At 35.5% G+C, this 17,609-nt stretch overlaps 2 protein-coding genes and 1 long non-coding RNA gene across 6 annotated transcripts in view; 2 read left to right on the forward strand and 1 right to left on the reverse strand.

The window, feature by feature from the left end:
- Positions 1 to 1,962, reverse strand: part of LOC107660069 (uncharacterized protein C7orf57 homolog) — a 5,661-nt gene extending 3,699 nt beyond the window's left edge. Inside the window, exons 1-5 of one of the 4 annotated variants that reach the window (XM_016449276.1) lie at positions 1,839 to 1,947; positions 1,502 to 1,681; positions 1,357 to 1,431; positions 1,030 to 1,203; positions 504 to 597 (exon numbers count right to left, since the gene is read on the reverse strand). In XM_016449276.1, the coding sequence (XP_016304762.1) occupies positions 504 to 597; positions 1,030 to 1,203; positions 1,357 to 1,393 (305 nt within the window). In that variant the 5' untranslated portion in view covers positions 1,394 to 1,431; positions 1,502 to 1,681; positions 1,839 to 1,947. Of the gene's footprint in view, positions 1 to 503; positions 598 to 1,029; positions 1,204 to 1,356; positions 1,432 to 1,501; positions 1,682 to 1,838 lie in introns of all 4 variants that reach the window. The other 3 variants (XM_016449274.1, XM_016449275.1, XM_016449277.1) reach the window with 3 other exon arrangements.
- A 1,521-nt stretch (positions 1,963 to 3,483) lies between these two features.
- LOC107660070 (general receptor for phosphoinositides 1-associated scaffold protein-like) lies at positions 3,484 to 6,351 on the forward strand. The gene is made up of 8 exons (XM_016449278.1): positions 3,484 to 3,638; positions 3,840 to 3,880; positions 3,986 to 4,040; positions 4,204 to 4,306; positions 4,387 to 4,477; positions 4,961 to 5,027; positions 5,272 to 5,338; positions 6,087 to 6,351. The coding sequence occupies exons 1-8, from the start codon at positions 3,489 to 3,491 to the stop codon at positions 6,146 to 6,148; spliced, it is 636 nt and encodes a 211-aa protein (XP_016304764.1). The 5' UTR covers positions 3,484 to 3,488; the 3' UTR covers positions 6,149 to 6,351.
- Positions 6,352 to 8,192: 1,841 nt separating this feature from the next.
- LOC107660072 (uncharacterized) overlaps positions 8,193 to 17,609 on the forward strand; it is a 44,831-nt gene continuing 35,414 nt past the window's right edge. Inside the window, exons 1-2 of the long non-coding RNA XR_001630966.1 lie at positions 8,193 to 8,310; positions 9,127 to 9,460. This is a non-coding gene — a long non-coding RNA (uncharacterized LOC107660072). The remainder of the gene's footprint in view (positions 8,311 to 9,126; positions 9,461 to 17,609) is intronic.

A 17,609-nucleotide genomic window follows, 5' to 3' on the forward strand; every position in this document is an offset into this window, starting at 1 on the left:
ATCCTTAATAACGATTTCTCTAAGGAAAAATTCCATACCCTGTTGTCCTCTCATTAAAATATGTTTTGGACTGTTTTTGCTTGTAAATGGAGCATGATCTGTTCATATTTCTCTCCTAATTTAGACGAGACAACTTTTTTACTGGATAAAGCAATAATAATCGACAGAGGACTCTGTTTGAAATTTAAAACATCTGAATGATTAATTTAATTACAAACACACAGCTTTTCTAAATTTCTACAAATCTGTTCTGATGAAGAAACAAACTCATCTACAACTTGGATGGCCTGAGGGTGAGTACATTTTCATTTTTGGGAGAACAGTTCCTTTAAATACCAGAACTAATTCATAGTGCCTTATTGCCAAACAATTTGTAATGAATTGAGATCTCTTCTAATCGATCTAGGATCATTCTTTTAATCAAAATGATGTATTTTCAAGGCCTTTGGCTTCATTTATTATTTCTGTACAAAACAACACCGTATGGGCTGACAAATTCTCACCTCTCTTGATCATCAGGTGTGTCAGCGAACCAACTAGCGGGTTTGTAGGAACTGTTAGGTTTTGTTTCCATAGGGTCATCATGCCTCAGCAAACCTATGGCAGAATTGAAAGATAAGCAGGATATAATTATGGGTGTGTTTTAAAAGTAGAAACTATTTCTTTAAGGGTTTTTCTTTTTTATCAGTTAGCTTGCGAGTAAACTTGGTCACTTAGTAACAAAAGCAGCATCAGGATCCCAAGCATCATATATATAAGCTGACTGCACTTTTTGTAATCCAGTTTTGTGTAAAAATGTCCTAACTATTGGCCATTTGATCAAACAATACGCCACAAAATACTGTGCACAGATTAGATGAGTTTTTAAGATCATTTGTCACAATCATTTTGTTTTCTATCCTGAACATTTTTGCAATAGCAGTTTGTCATTCTGTAAATATATACTTCACTTATAACAAATTGTAAATCTTGGCAAAGTTGAAGATAAATATGAAAATAACACATTCTATACAAGTGTGACACAATTACCCTTCTGTCCTCCTTGTTTTGCAAGTTTAACATAATCTGAGTCAGAGGCCTGAATTCCTACACGTCTTCCTTTAGATTTTTCTTCAGGAGTAATGTCAGCAGATGCAGATAATCCCGGAATCTGTGATGAGGGCCCAACTCCATTTGAACTAACAAGGTTAGCTGTCCTAACACCTACAAAGAAATGATAATATTTGTACTATTACTTGCCTTAATCAGAAATGTTTTGGGAAAACACCATTCATGTATTATGTGACAGCAATGTAGGCATAAAGTTATGTGTAAAAAAGATAACAGTATAATGCTTTTTCTCAGAAGGGCCGTTACCCGGTTTTGTCCGGCGATAATTAGGTTCGGCAGCCATGACTGGGTGTCTTAGTGGTCAGTGGTGGTTTGATAGCTCTGAAAATGCAGAAAGAGAAAGTTAAGTGCTTAGCAATTACACCAAATAGAAGGTCAGCCTAACTATTACCCTTTAATGCGTGCTTAAATTATCCAGTTAAACCGCGAATCAGCTCGACAGCCAAGCTAACTTAGCTAAGCGAATACATGCGGCTATTACTGATTATGTTTTAAAACACTGGGGTTATTTTAGCTATTCCTCTCAAGATGTTTCTTGTTTATCATTTAGCTCGCGAGCCAACCCGGTCGCCTAGAAACAAAAGCAGCATCAGGACCACAAGCATCATCTGTACAAGACACGCCAATTATGAGCGCAGATTAAAAAAAAACAGAAATCACAGACATTACAGATCAAAACCAAATTGGGAGCAGAATTAAAATAATAAATTACGTCGTTATTGATATACCTGAGGCTACAAAATGATGTGGAAAAGACAAAGCTTACGTCGTGTTAATCAACGCACAGAAGGGGGGACGCCTAGATTCTTCTTCTTCATCAGAGTGAACTGCGCACTGAACCGGGAGACGCCTTTCCTGCCACCTACTGGATAGGAAATAAATTTCAAGAAGCGGGGATACACACCATAGACATATAAATACCTAGACTCCTCATTGGCCGCTTTGAGCCGTTGCTTCGATACGTCAACGCGTCCGCCATGTTTGTGAGGGCAAGACTGCCTTAAAAACAAATGGAGGTAAACGCGAGCGGCCAATGAGGAGTCTAGGTATTTATTATGTCTATGATACACACCTCCTCCACACAGGGGCGAGGCCACAAATGTAGGGGGTTGGCCTACATAAAACAGGGTGGGCAAAGTGTAGCATATGAAACCTACATGTCAAATTGCTAACAGAAAATAGGCCTACAGCACGATCGGTTCAATAACCAATACTTCTAAAAAGCATTTATTAACCTTATTGTTAATAAATAGGATGAGTTTAGCATTTCCTTAAACATTTTCCATTTGTCCACCAATTTATTTGATTTATTTGCCTACTTTAATCACGTTTAATTGAACCAGAGATTACGCTAAAATAACCCCTCCCCCCAACTTTATTATACACAAATAAATCCTTTTATAAGCCTTTTTATTTATTTATTTATTTTTGTTGTTGTTGATTTATTTATTCTGAATGAAGTTTTAAGCTGTGGTCTTGAATAAGCCTAATTAATAAAGTTGAATTAAGCGAAATTAAGTTATTTTTGTTTAAATCTATAAATACATTTAAATCTGTTGTTCAGCTTAATAAATTCTTTATTAGGCTACTATTTTACTGTATGGAAGGTGCATTTTCTGAAGACGTTTAGGCCTATTTATTTATTTAGCCTATGTTTAAACCATATTTAGACAGTTTAAAGCCGATTTCATGAATTAATGATTAATGATTTAAGCTAAATTAAGCTATCAACATCGTTATCAACTCTCTTTTTTTTAGGCTAGCCTAGGCTATATATAAATACAGCTAGGAGGCATTTTCTGCTTGTAAAAATAGTAATTAAATAATAAAATAATACGTTGAAAAATACATTGACAACAAAGTGAATGCAAAATATGTGCGAATAATACTATTGAAATCAAATAATTACTTTTATCATAGCCTATAGGACAGGGGTGTCAAACTCAATTCCTGGAGGCCCAGGGCTCTGCCTAGTTTAGATTCAACCCTAATTAAACACACCTGATCCAAGTAATCAAGTCCTTCAGGCTTATTTGAAAACTACAAGGTGTGTGTGTTGGAGCAGGGTTGGAACAAAACTCTGCAGGGTTCCGGCCCTCCAGGAATTGAGTTTGACACCCCTGCTATAGGACTAATGAATTTATTTAAAATCGGCGATCAATATTAATAAAGGTCTACGTTTTGTTGTTGTTTTAGAGGTGAGTTTAAACATGATTCTCCATAAATGTGCACTGACAGACTTACAGTCAAATCAAAAGTTTGTAGTGAAGCCCCGGGGACTTTACTGTGGTCACGTGTCGTGACATCCGCTCAGAGGCGTGCATAAAAGCCAGAGGACGACGTTCTCAGCTGCAGAGATGTCAGCACACACTCTGAAGATGACAGCATCTGTTCAATACATAAGAAAACTGCTGGGGAAAAGCAGCTGTGCGACAAGCAACCTGCTGAACACTGGACACAAAACACAGAAGAACACTATTGATTATAAAACAATCAGGAACAAAGATGGAAAAAGTCATAAAAGAAATGTAAGCGACTATTCATTTTAAAATGTTATTTCTTATTTACTTTATTTTTTGACTTTTCTTTATTATGTTTGATGTTGGATAAGATTTGATATTTCTCTAGTAGGCCTATTTGATATCTAAAATTGAGTAAGCTATATAAATAACATATTAACCTAGTGACTTATTTTAATAATTAACAAAGTGGAATGTTATTTTTTTTAGGTTGTGCAATCCCAAGACAAGACAACAGAGCAGTATATAAGGTAAAAAAAAAAGTTACTGATTTGCATTTCAAGTTTGTCAACCCACATATGCAACTCAGAGTTGGTCTGACTCTTTCTTGCTCGTGTCTCTTTCTTGGTTAACAGGAAAAGTGTCGTTTTAAGAAGAGAAGAAAATGAAACTTTTGGGTTTGACATCCAGGTAACCTTATTACCCACCCACCCTCTCTCTCTTCTCATACTCTTCTTATCCTTTTCTCTCCATTCATTCAAGCATTACGTGCCTGCCTAAGGGCTTATTATCTGTCAGGGGATAATTGAATTTTGGATGATGAATTGATTGGGTCTTTACTCCCTGTCCACAGACAAGCAGTGTTGAGAGAAGCATCAGTGCTGAGCAGGATTTGGGCTCATGTGTGTGTTGGGTGAAGGAGAACAGTCTTGCAGAGAGTAGTGGGTTAATGACAGGTGAGTTATGCTTACTTCTGTCAAGCACCAGTGTCATTCATGCTTTCTCATTTCTAAAATCTCTTTGTCTCTCACCTCAGGTGATGTTATTACAACAGTCAACAATGTGTACATTGCTGGATTCACTCATCAGCAGATCAAGGATCTGGTTCAAAAATCCTCCATCTTAATGTAAGAGCAAACACAGTTACATTTTTGATATGTTAAACCTTTTATAAACATTAATGTACAGTTAATGTTATTAGTACATTAATGTACAAGGGAAAAAAAATGTTAAAATGCTACATTGTTTCACAGAATTATTTTACACTATGCTGTTTAACCACACATATTTAAATTATTATTGTTATTATTAATAAATATGGTTTTATTAAGTATTTTTAAATCATTTTTTAAACAAGAAAAATATGTCACATGTTTATTGATGGTTAAAAAAATATATTTACAGAAGTCCCTGTGTGAAGCATCACATTTCATTATATTTTATTTACACTTTTTATTGAACTGCATATTTTTACAATATTACACTATACTAATATATACAAATAGCTTATACTAATATTGTCTTAGCAAAGTAGTAGTTTTATTGTTATTAAGCTCTGTGAATCAGTCAAAACCCTGACTAACCCTATTTTTCTCTTGTGTTGACTGTAGGTTGGAGATTATCAGAGGTGCTACAGAAAAGCAGAGGCAATTGCTTAGGAAGCTTGATCTCCTGCAGGTGATTTACTTCAAAATATTGAAAATTTCTTATTAACATCAGTCCCGTTTTATACCCTAATAATTTTATAACGCTATAATCATTCTTGTCCTGATTCTGTCTTGCGTAACTTGTGCATAGTTATTTACGGTAATGTTGTTGTATTGGGTAACTGTGCGAATCATGAACAAAACAGGTTTCCTCATGCTTAACAGGTTTTTTTTCTTTCTCTGTGTTTCCCCCTCACATTTACACCACACTACAGCAACAGTTTACAGAGAAATGCGAAGAGCTTCAGACACTCATCGCAGAGGAAGTGCATCTGACAGGAGGTGTGTGTTCATGTGTGAGAGTAAGACAGAGAGATGTGGGTATAAACTACCCACAACAGAAACGCATCATTTCCCCATAAAGCCGCACTTTGCCCTCAGGATGCCAACAAAAGCATCTGTGTGTGTGTGTGTAGGCGTCGTGTGGGGAGTGTGTGTGCTTATATGGAGAAATTCTGCTTTTACAGGAATATACTTTGCTGACAATTCTTGATACTGTTCTGATGTGAAACTTCAGCATGTCTGCACTGTAAAAAATGTTTTGTCAGGTCATATAAAATGTGTCTCGATAGAGTAACAACAAATTTAACTGGTTTATTCAAGTAAAGTGTATACTCGGTGATGCCTTAAAAGAACCATTTTTGGTTCCCCATTCTTTAGTGTGAAGAACATTTCAATAATCTAAAGGATCTTTTGCCACTATAAAGAACCTTTTGTGCAATGGAAAGGTTCCATGGATGTTAAAGGTCCTTCATGGAACCATATGACAATAAATAACCTTTATTTTTTAATGGTATGCATCAACAGAAACTTTTAAGAGATCTTACAGGAATTACATATGTTAAAAAGTATTACATAGAATAGCATACTACTTTATAATGAATAATAATTTGTGATAAAAAAGTAGAACATAGCTCTAATAAATATTTTCAATTAAACCATTGTTATTCATTTCAGTTATCTACTGTTAAGTTATCTACACAAACACTTAGTGCAAGTAAATTAAACCAATCTGTTCCTCTGTTTTCAGGTGCCGTTGAAAACATCCCGAAGCCTTGTACCCTTCCTACAGGATCCTCTGCTAACCTTTGATGACAGTGTAGACAGTTTTCTTCCACTTCCAGTACAATCAAACACACCTAATCAAGGTTGTGGGGTTCTCTTGAAAATGACAAGCTAGTGCATTAGAATAGGGTTGAAACTAAGCTCTGTGATAAAGTAGATTGGGTACCCTGTGCTCCTGAATCATTTTAAAGTTAGTCCAGGAAAGCAATCCTGGCCATATGGTCAAGGAGACCCCATAAGAGACCCTGTTGAGACAGGATCCTATATTTTCTGTATTTCTAAATTCAGTGTTACATCATGGTTTGAATTAGTGAATGAAAAGCTAAATATTGATGTACAGTATAAGATGGAATTATTTAACTATTTATTTTAATCATACTGCATTTAGTATTATCTGTACTGTATTTGTGTATTTTGCACTATTAAGCAATCATTTTATTTCATTTGATCTAATATATATTTTGTCTAAATTTGTGTATTTATATACAAAGTGCACTAATATTTATTCATTTTCATATTTATATCATGCTTCTTTAATAAACCTTTATAACAAACTGATGTTTTGCTGCTTTGTAGCACACGCTGGTTCTGCTTGGGCTGTTTCTCACAGTACACTTAATCTTGCTGAAGGTGGTTTGCATAAGTTGATTTGTCTGCTGTTTACTTCTGCTGAACATGTAAGTTTCCCAGATATCATCTCTGTCAGTGGTAAAACACCAGATGCAGTTCTCATTCACCACATAGATCTTAAGCATGGCAGGAAATGACACGTCGTTGACTGTATACATCCCGTCTCAGAGACAAACCCTAGCATTCTCACCACTTTTATAAGACTTGATTGACAGTATAATTGATGCCTCATTCTGTGTTCGACCTCTCTGACACCTAATTTTATCTTCTTAAAACACTTTGTAGAATATCTTTACAGTAAGTGTTGAAGTAAGTGTTGTAATTTCTTAGATAACCCAGGGAATGTTTATCCAATCACAATGAAGTCTTGCTTATAATTTATATGTAAGATTTGAGCATCTAGTTATTTTGTTTGTTCAAACACAGAGAGTTTAAATTGATACTAAATGCAGTATACTTAACAATACTTAACTGTGCCTCTTTTTGACACACTTAAGTAGGACTTATATATGTTATATGTCATTTCATAATTACTTCTAGTGGTTTATTGAAATATGGTTAAAGTGTACTGCTGAATATACCAACAAGCATTTATAGTAAAATAAAACATATACATTTGCCATTTCTATTGAAATGTGTACGTCATGCATTCAAATATTTGTAATTAATGAAAATGTAGTACTTTAAATGTAATATCAAATAACACTACAGTTATAATTATAAGTGAGTACTTTACATGTGGTGTAGTGTCTTGTTAGTCAAGACATTAAAGTAAGTTAAGATCATTTTTGCTTTATTACAATGTGCACTTTTTTAAAGGGCACTTAACTGTGTTGAGAAACATGAAAATGTTCTCTCTTTAAGTACATTTATATGGCCTTTTATTTCAATAACATTATATTATCTGTTTTGTAAAACATATTTTTAAGATTTAAAGTACACTACAAGAGCACATTCAGTACAATTACCTGTAAGCACACTAATTTTTCATGAGGGAACAGTGGAAAAATAAAAAATTAAAAGCAGAATAGACACACGCTTCCCACAAACAGGAGGCTGACTATTTGACACCTCCAAAAGATGTTGGACTGTGAAAATATAATATCCATATGACAGAAAGCCTGTTATCCTTGTGTAAGTCTAGGAAAACAAAACGTTGCAGTAGAAGAACACCGAGACATCTCACATCTTTGAAATATTTGAATATCCTCGGAAAGAAGCTCAAAATAGAGAGTAGCAGTTTTTCAGCTGAGTGTCCTGTCTCTACCATTGAACCCATTAATCCCACAATCCCATGCTCCCTCCAAGAATTAGAAGCCAAACAACACTGTTCTCCAAACAATGGGGATGAAATTCTCATCAACTTTGACACTGGGAATGAGAATGAGGCTGCGTCACACAATGCCAGTAAAGTCGTGAAGGGAGGACACAGACACAGCCATGCACAGACTGCTCACCACAAGAGACTACTTCTGAGCATCCTTCTCCTTCAAGGTCTGCTCTCACAGGAACCGGAGTCAGACCTACTAACACAGTGCCACAGAGCCAACACGAACAAGGTAAGATACATTATTGAGCGAGTACAATGCGGTTGTAGAGTTTGCGTCAATGTGGTGGTTGGTTTCTGCGTTTGTACTAACAATGCAAATCTCCTCCATAGACTGGTCATTGGTTTTGATGAAGGTATATGTTAACTTCTCACATTCAGGTGGTTTGGTTTACTTTTCAAAGTGCATAAGTTGTTTTATGTTGAGGAAAAACTAATTTTGGTAAGAAAAATTACACAAAATTACACAACCATGAAGAGAACAGCAATGATACTTTCAAAATGTAATTTGAAAGATGTCTAGACATGGTTACTTGGACAGATATTCTCACTTTTCTGTATTTATGCAACCGAATGACACATTTGTCATTTCTTGCACGTTATGTAAGGCCTTGTTGAAACACACAGGAAGAATTGTGTACTTGCTGTTCACATTCCAGCAGTTGGCTTTGTATAGTCAAATCAAATTAAAATTCCTCAAAACAACTTTGCATCTTTTGCCAAGTCTCATCCTATCCTGTTGAGGATTTACCAAAAGTCCTTTCCCAATTTGGACATTGCAAACCATTGTGTTGATCGAAGGCATAGACATTGACTGTCATCTGAATACCATGTCAGGTGAACTGGTGAAATTACAGCACAGAAACACCTATTTATTTGTTAATTATCATTTTAATATAGAAACCAATCACTGCAGGCATGTTACATCTGTGTTTCTTGTCAGTTTGGTTCGAACATCTGTTGATTTTGGGGTAAATGGACTGGAATTCAAACTGAGGAATCGTGTCTCTTTTCCTTTATAAATTTACAACTACTGCTGCAATCACAGGACAGGAAGTGACATCAATGGAGCAGAACGACAAGGGCACATTGGAAACTGAGAAACAGTAAATGAATGGTCAAACAGAAGAAGCACCTCAAGAGACGACCACACCTGAAGAGCCGGCTAATATAAGTGAGAATAATTCAGATAAAAATGATCAAGAAATAAGTGAGAACAATGCAGAAAAGAACGAAGAAGAAATAAGTGTGAACAATTGAGATCAGAATGAAGAGGAAAATGCGAAGGAAGAAGAGGATGAATCGGCTGATGGTTTCCAGGCTTCGGTCGAGATGTCAATCCGGCAATTTGAGAAGGACGAAAACAACCGCCCTATTTGCAGGTACAACACTGTCAGCTACAGGACGATTAAGAGAGGAAACACAAAGCAGAGAATAGATGAGTTTGAGTCCTTGCTGGATATATAACAGTGATGAATGTCATCAGAGACACATACTGTATGTAAGAACTGAGTGGCGTCATCATGTATGTTTTCATGTGGTTCCTTCAAAAGTATGTGATTGTTAAACGTCTTCATAGTTAAAAGGCCTAACACACAATCGCACGAACAGTATTTTGTTACAGCTTAATTTTGGCCTATATCATATTTTTGTAGAAATCAGTAGTTGTTGAAAAAACCAGCATATATGCTGGTTAGGTATGTTTTGACGCTGGGATGCTGGTTTAAGCTGGTCCAGTTTTTTTCAACAGGGATAAATCACATTTTGTAGACATCTTTAAAGCATTAAGAAAGCAGCCTCATCTCTGATCGATTTTAAGTAACCCGTCATGTGGCAGGGAGCTGAAAAAAACAATGAGACAAATGAGATTTTTCATTCATGAATGCTCCTTCAAATAACACGCAGTCTGTCTGACTAATGCAGGCCCGATCTCTGCTGTGTATGTAGTTGTCAAATCTCCATTAATGAATTACTGGAAGAACTTACAGTTACAGTAAGCATACAGTATGAAAGGCATTATTGTATTCCTGTTTAAAAATTGAATTCTAATGTAAAGCTACCAGCTTTCTAATGCTGATTACGATTATCGTTTCATGGCTTTGTAAAATATGCTCACAAGTTTTAAAATACAACAATAGACACAATAGTCAGCAGTTTACAATTTCCATATTCAGATTTGAAATATATGCATATATGTATACTGTAATTATATCTTTGGACAATTAGTAGTTTTCATTGTTTTCTATAATGACATAATGTTGATATCTGCCATACTAGAAACTGCATTCATGTAATCTGTTCAAGTTGTTAAGGCTTCTTTTTCTCTGACTGCACAATTTTTTTTTTCATTTGTTGAGGAAGAATAAAATCTGTGCAATAATTGGTTTAAAACTTACTGTATATATCTTTACTTTTATAAGCCAGTTGAGACAAAACATTTGAATGTTTTTAAATAATTTCCTCACCACTAGATGGCAACATTGTTTTGTCTTGATGTAAAAGGTGAGGAAAGCGGTTTGCATGACCTGTCTCTGTGAACTTTCACAAACTACATTCCTGTTAATGAGTAACAACGTCTTCATTTGAATTTTGAACATTATTCGTGATCACATGTACTTTTCTAAGCAAAATCCTGACTGTTATGTGCCCTGTTATGCATATTTGTAGAACTGAAACATTCATCAACTGAAGAAAATAAACGTGCATGGATTATTTAAAACAAATGATATTGACAGCCCTTTATAAACCAATCTAATATACAACCAGAATAAAATGACGACTTGGATAATAAAATCAAACTTTGACCAGCTCAATTAACATGAAGAAGGAAGACCAACAAATTGTTTACCGTTGTTTAACTAATCATATTTATGTGGCATCTAATGTATGTATAATCAATGTAATGAGATATTTACTGCAGTAATTAGTTTAATTTGGGTGTTTATGACCCAATGGACTCTTTTATTTATGTCTCTGTGTTTCTGGCCCCTCTCTAATGGCTCATTGGGAGTCTGTGAGGGTTTGGTGTTGTTTCCTCTGTTAGCTCTATAAATGCCTGAACTTTACATTACAAATCTCACTAATTGCTTTTTATTTGAAGGCAGTTTATGAATATCACTTCCATTCCCCCAGCCACATTACCTGCTGCTGACTGATCGTAATGTACCACTGGTTACTTTAATGTTTTCATAATTCTGCTGGAGGTTTACTTGACAGGGCTTTTGGCCTGGCTTGTTTAAGTCAGGTCCGGGCCTCATTTGAATGGTGACAAATGTCATGCTGCCATGGCAGCGGGAGGTTTGTGACTGTTGTGGTGCACCATTCCTGGGCTGGGGGTCGGAAGGCACTTCCTGGGCAACACACGTCCCCTGTGGTTTAGGCTCCTAATTGACCTTTCCTGACAGAGCGGTGCGGCTTTTCATTCTTCCTTTCTCCATCTCTTTTCTGCTGTTTCCTCTTTCTTTCTGGTTTTGTCGCTCTCACTCTTTCTGTCTCCCCAGAAAGCAGGTTGCATCACGGTGGGCTGAAATGCCATGATTGGCCCGGGGCTTTTTCGCAGCTCTTTCTGACTTCCTCTGTCCCTCTTTGCCTGTTTGTGGCATGTTTATGGAGCAAGGACCATGTGCTTGTCTGCTAGTTTTGTGTCAGATAAAAAGGAAACACGTCTCTCATGGGTTGCAACTTTTGAAGTATGAAGTATTACAACATATTCTCTCTTACAATCAAATATTTGAACACTGAAGCCACACTGAAATGTGTACATTTTATTGAATTATACAGTATAACAAAACATCAAACCAACACAGCACACCTTTATCGAGCAAAAAATGTTTATTACTTATGGTAGGCTTTAAATGTCAAAAACAATAGATACTCTGAATAGATATGAAAATAAAATGCCCATTGTTATAGTGATCTAAAACCAAAACTATATTGTCGTTACTTGAAACTTAACTGAAATACAATCAAATATTTAAAAAATGTAACTTTTTCATTCAGCTAGTTGTCTTGAAGTAAAGTAAAACTAAAATAATTCAAACTAAAATTAATAAATAAAAATCTATTTACAAAAATCTAAAACTATTACAAATGATAAAAACACACAACAAAATCACTAAAACATGAAAACAGAAAATATAAAAATTAATTAATTAAAAATATTAACAAAATCTATAATAGTTTATTAATGATACTAAAATATCACTGATATGGGGGGTCTATGGAAAAGCCAAGAGAAAAAAAATGCTTCAAAAAGGTAGTAGTAGTAGTAGTAGTAGTAATAATAATAATAATAATAAATTAAAATAAATAAATGAATAAATAAATAACATTTATAGAATTTGACTACTGTTTCATGCTGCTTTCTAAAGCATAGTCAGAATTCATGTTTGTGAAATTAATCACAAATTATTTTATTATTTTCAGGTTTATACATATAACAGTATACTCTAATGGTGGGTAAATAAAAAGATGTATTATATTAATATAAATAAGAAATGTTTTATATTTTAAATATGTGTATACAGTATAAACATATTTAAAATATAAAACATTTAAATGAAAATATTTTGGGGTCCCTGTGTTTTAAGCGTCTAAAAGTGTCCAAATACTTTTGAGGCCACTGTATAACTCAGATGAATCTATCGGTCTGTAAAATAGTGTGTAAAATCAGTTTTTGTAAAAGTACAGTAAATCCCAGCTCTGTATTTTAGGTGCAAATGAATCCACAGATGCTGACATGTTCCTTCTAACAGATCTGCGGACGATGTACAGAATAAATGATGATTTGAGAGCGAGAGGTCGCCTCGGAAGTGTGAGTCATCCGTCAGTGTTTGTGTGCTGGGAGAGCGGCCCACTGTGGCCTGACTCTACGGCAGACATTCATGAAGCCCCCTCACGCCATGATCGCTCCACAATTACAGCTTTGTGAAGGATGGAAGAGAGCTGCTGTAGAAAATATTCAAAACGCAGAGAGAAAGAGAGAGACAATGAGAGAAATAGAGGAGCTATCAAAGTGTTTAGTTCACAAAGCCTGCGAGTGTTCCAGCTCCACTAGAAACTTTCAGTCGTTCAGTTGAGTTTAAAGGGGGTGAGAGACAAATAGAAAGCTCGCGTCTTGTGGTAAACATGGGGTGGGGTCAGGAGGGGTCATTTTTCTTTGTGCATTCAGTGGGTGGGTGTGATGGGTTACTGGAGGCCTGTTCCGCTGTCCATTCTCTCTTCAGGTCAGATCCAGAGACCAGTGGCGTCACAGTGACTCACAACGGACATGCCATGACAGACAGACAGGAACTGATGACGTCTAACATCATTTAGGGGGAATTCTGAGTGAAATAGCTTCTGAAAAACTAATTTCTTTGGGGTGGCGTTGTTTCCTGCACAAAAACTCAATAATTAACAATGGTCAAAAAAACAAACCAGCTCCAAAAGACTCTATGCCACCTTGAACTTCACATTCTTGTCATGGGCTAATAAAATATAATTTAAAAAAGAAATTAAAATTCTGTTTAATTTAAATTATTAATAATTGTAGTATTATATTAAAATAATAATAAAATACTATTTTTTGGTTATTACTATTAAGAAGCAAAAACTGAAAAAATCATACAGTAATATAAATAAACAGATAATGAAGTGAATAGACAGACAGACAGACAGATAGATATATAGATAGATAGATAAATAGACAGACAGACAGACAGACAGAAGACAGACAGATAGATGAAAGACAGACAGACAGACTAGATAGATAGATAGATAGATAGATAGATAGATAGATTATATACAAAAAACGTATGTAAGACTCTATGCAATCCTAAACTGTCATACGCTAATAAAATAACATTTAAAAATGATAAAAAAAAATAAATAATTTATATTATTAATATTATTAATATTTTACACAAAAAATTTAATATTATTTAAAGAAGAAAAAGAAATAGAAAATTAGAAAATCATACATACAAACAAACAAATACATACAGTACATGTACATACATACATAATGCCTTTATCATAAAGTGCTTTTACAGAATGGGTTTGTCTATTATATAATTTTCCCAAAATTTTTGCAAATGCACAACATGAAAAAAGAGAGAAACCAAAAAAGTGAGAGACATACGTAGATATAAAGAGAGAGAGAGAGAGAGCAGGGGGAAGAGAATTAGAAAGGGTGTCTCCAGGATAGTGGAGGTCACAAGAGGTTTCCTGATGAGTAGTCCTTTGGGGTCTCTTTTAGCTTTGAGTGACAGGCATCCATTGTGATGGCTGTGAACCGCTGCACTCTGGTTTATATCCATTCTTATCACCAAACCAGGGATGGTCTGAAGAGATGGCCGTCTGCAATGCATAGAATAAGGATGGCTTTCCACCACAAATGACCACAGAGTCGTTTGTGTCCATCCAGGAGGGAGAGGTTGAGCGGAGAGGAAGTGCGATTGTACTGGTCACACAATGCACAGGTGCTTGATAACTGCTCTGAGAAGACAGACAGTGGACGGCCTGACGTGGGGGGTGGGGAAGAGTTTATGCAGGGACCAAGTCGGGTTTCCCAAAGGACGGCATTTTAATTTCTAATTCATTAATCTCCTCTGTGCAGCCATCCTGCTTTGTGAAAAACGAAGACCAGTATAAGATTCACCTGACTGGCTCGAGTCAAGGTCGCAAGGTATGAAATCAGAGATATACTAAGGTGCCTCATTCTCAGTTTAGAGAGAGAACAGGCTAAATGTTCCACAAAAACAGTCAAATCTAAAATCAGCTGCATGAGGGAAATGGCAGAATAAACATAATAATGTTTTAATGAAACTGCAAAGAAAGCAGGAAGGCAACTTTATGTTAGGTTTAGAGTTAGGCAGTGTTGGGCAAGAAACTCAAAAATGTAGCTAGCTAAACTACAAGCTACTCTTTAGATCGTTTTCATGTGTGATATAAGGTGTGTTTTGTTCTAAATGCTCCACAAAACAGTATAGAAACATTATATTTCCATTTGTTGTAATGCCTATTAGTTGAAGAGATCAAGTTACAACATTTCCTGTCATCAAGTCAAAGTCAAACACTGTTAACAGGAGTACAGCATAAACCAGTGTGTGTGTGTGTGTGTGTGTGTGTGTGTTTGTGCACACCCGATTCAGTTGAGTGGATGAATCATTTATTTTAGAACCACTCTGACGAAATCAAACTGCAACCAAAAAAGAGGCTGTATCCGAATATCCATATTTTCCTACTACAGACATAAAACTGTGAAAAGATATGTCTGAATTCATATTATTCATAGAACAGTGGGGAAAAAGTACCTGGAGGACCTACTACTTCCGGACAAATGCTGAAGTGTGCATGCCATGGAGACTTTACTATCCCACGAAGCCATGGATTTGTGAATGGCAGTGAAACTACACAACTGACACTGGTAGGTCACATGACAATGACAAGACATTCATACTACATTAATTGCTTTCATACTGCATTCATACACACATTAATACTATATAGAACTGACTTTTTTAATGGTTGCAAAGTACTTATAAGAAGTATCTACTCAAAGAGCATGCGATTTTGGACGCAACCAGTCTTGATTCATAAAAACAGCATGACCGATTCATTGAAAACAAGTTGTTCATTCCCAAATCTGACGCCTTTTTTTCATCATCTTAGCTGACAGAATATTGTACACACATATTTTTTTTGCTGAAATGTTGTCGAAAAAATGCATCATTGTAGTGTTTCACAACACTACCCAGCTACTTAAAATAAAAGAGCTTCAATACAAAAAAATCTATATGGTGTCAAAAATATATAAAAAACCATATAAAGGCTTGGTCACACCAATACAAATGTTTAGCATGGAAATTCTATTTTTGTCTGTATACCAATGCATTAATAAATAAATTTTTCATTCACGCCATCCGATTTAGAATGATCAAATCTGTCTGACTCTGAATGGACACATTAACAGCCATGAATTAAGATCAATAAATAATGTAATATAAGTAAGTATTTTCACACCAAATATTAGTCTTGGTGTTAACAGTAAATGGAAAGTTCCCATCGTACTAGAAAAATGAATGTGTTGCTCAATGCTTTTTGTAATGAATGGTTCCTAAGTTCACAGATTCTCTCTCTCTCTCACACACAATGTGGTTATATTCTTACACCTTTGTGGGTGTACAATAATTCCTATTTGGGATAGAAATCAAGACAATATTTCATATTCCCACTGCTGTCTGAGGGACTGTAGAGTATTATGATCTGTCTGCCTGGAGGCAGAGAAATAGTCAGGGAAAATGGTGACAAAAGAGATGCTAAAACACAGAAAGCCTACTGTTTATAGTCACTTTCCCCACACACACAGAATGAGAAAGAAACAAACAAAACAAGAGAGACTAGGGAGACAGACAAAAGAATCAGCTCAAGGAATGGTGGGAATTTTATTCTGCTTGAAGAATGGGAATAGTGATTTCTCATGTTCTAAAAGAAAGAACCAGAAATTATAATGCTGTGAGATGGGAAAGAGGCCCACTTCACTTCAGTGGTCTTGTTGCTGCTGGTTTCAGCGTTTCCTTATTCATCCACACTTCTATGTAACTTCTCTGTTCTGTCTCTTCCCAGACAATGCAACCTCACATCACAAAAGCAATCTGATCATCATCAGATCAAGAGTTAATCATTATTTCACCATCCATCTAGCAGTTTTCATAATTTTGGTTGATGGGAGAACCTGACGAGTGATCCGGTCCAGGATTACAGATGACTCTGAGTTGATTAGGAACTGTACTTCAATGGTCAATGTTCCGCTCTTAAGATAAATCCCACCATTCCCTCAGCATCATTCCTCTCACATTCTCTAATTAGTTTTCAGTGTGCTACAAGAAGATGGATTATCACCTAATATCTCCTCTCAAAAATTACAATACGATTTAAACATGTCTCTGTCTTTGACAAAGAGAAAAAGTTAACGTTAGACCAACATGAAACTGTTTATTGGGCTGTCAGTATTTTGTTCTTACAATAATAATAATAATCAACTAAATTTACCCAATATATTGGGTACATTTATTATATTTTATTTTACTACATTACATTACAACATTAAAACCACATTGAAAGAATTATGAGAAGTGACTAGACAGATATTGTGTATGAGCATCTGAAAACAAAATGTAAGGTTCCTTTTAATGAATATAATGAATGGAAACATGCCGAAAAACATGAACATGAAAAAACATAGTATATGTTTAACTGGTTTTAAGATCAGTATACAAATGAAGACTTGCACTCATTTCTTAGTTCCCGTCAAACGTAAGCTTAGGCCCTGACCATAGTTTCGTTAATAACACAGTGTCTGCTGCTCTGGGTCAGTGGGGGGCATCATCTCTTCAGTAGCCTCAGCTGGGTCCTAATGGTATTTGCCGCTTTTGGCACTGCAGACTTTTAGAAAAATAAGTCTCCTGAAACGTATTTTTCACACTCTCACTATTTCATTTAATATGCATGCATCACCTTTTTTTTTTTTTTTTAAAGTTATGAAATTTA

This window comes from Sinocyclocheilus anshuiensis, unplaced genomic scaffold (assembly GCF_001515605.1).
Source record: "Sinocyclocheilus anshuiensis isolate Anshui unplaced genomic scaffold, SAMN03320099.WGS_v1.1 scaffold55, whole genome shotgun sequence".
In the NCBI taxonomy this organism is placed as follows: domain Eukaryota; kingdom Metazoa; phylum Chordata; class Actinopteri; order Cypriniformes; family Cyprinidae; genus Sinocyclocheilus; species Sinocyclocheilus anshuiensis.

Bases quoted from the DNA above. Each gene is read 5' to 3' on its own strand.
- LOC107660070 (XM_016449278.1), top strand. From the start codon at position 3,489: ATGACAGCATCTGTTCAATACATAAGAAAACTGCTGGGGAAAAGCAGC. The intron at 3,639-3,839 runs GTAAGCGACTAT...TATTTTTTTTAG, and splicing joins GAAAAAGTCATAAAAGAAAT to GTTGTGCAATCCCAAGACAA. The intron at 5,339-6,086 runs GTGTGTGTTCAT...CTCTGTTTTCAG, and splicing joins GGAAGTGCATCTGACAGGAG to GTGCCGTTGAAAACATCCCG.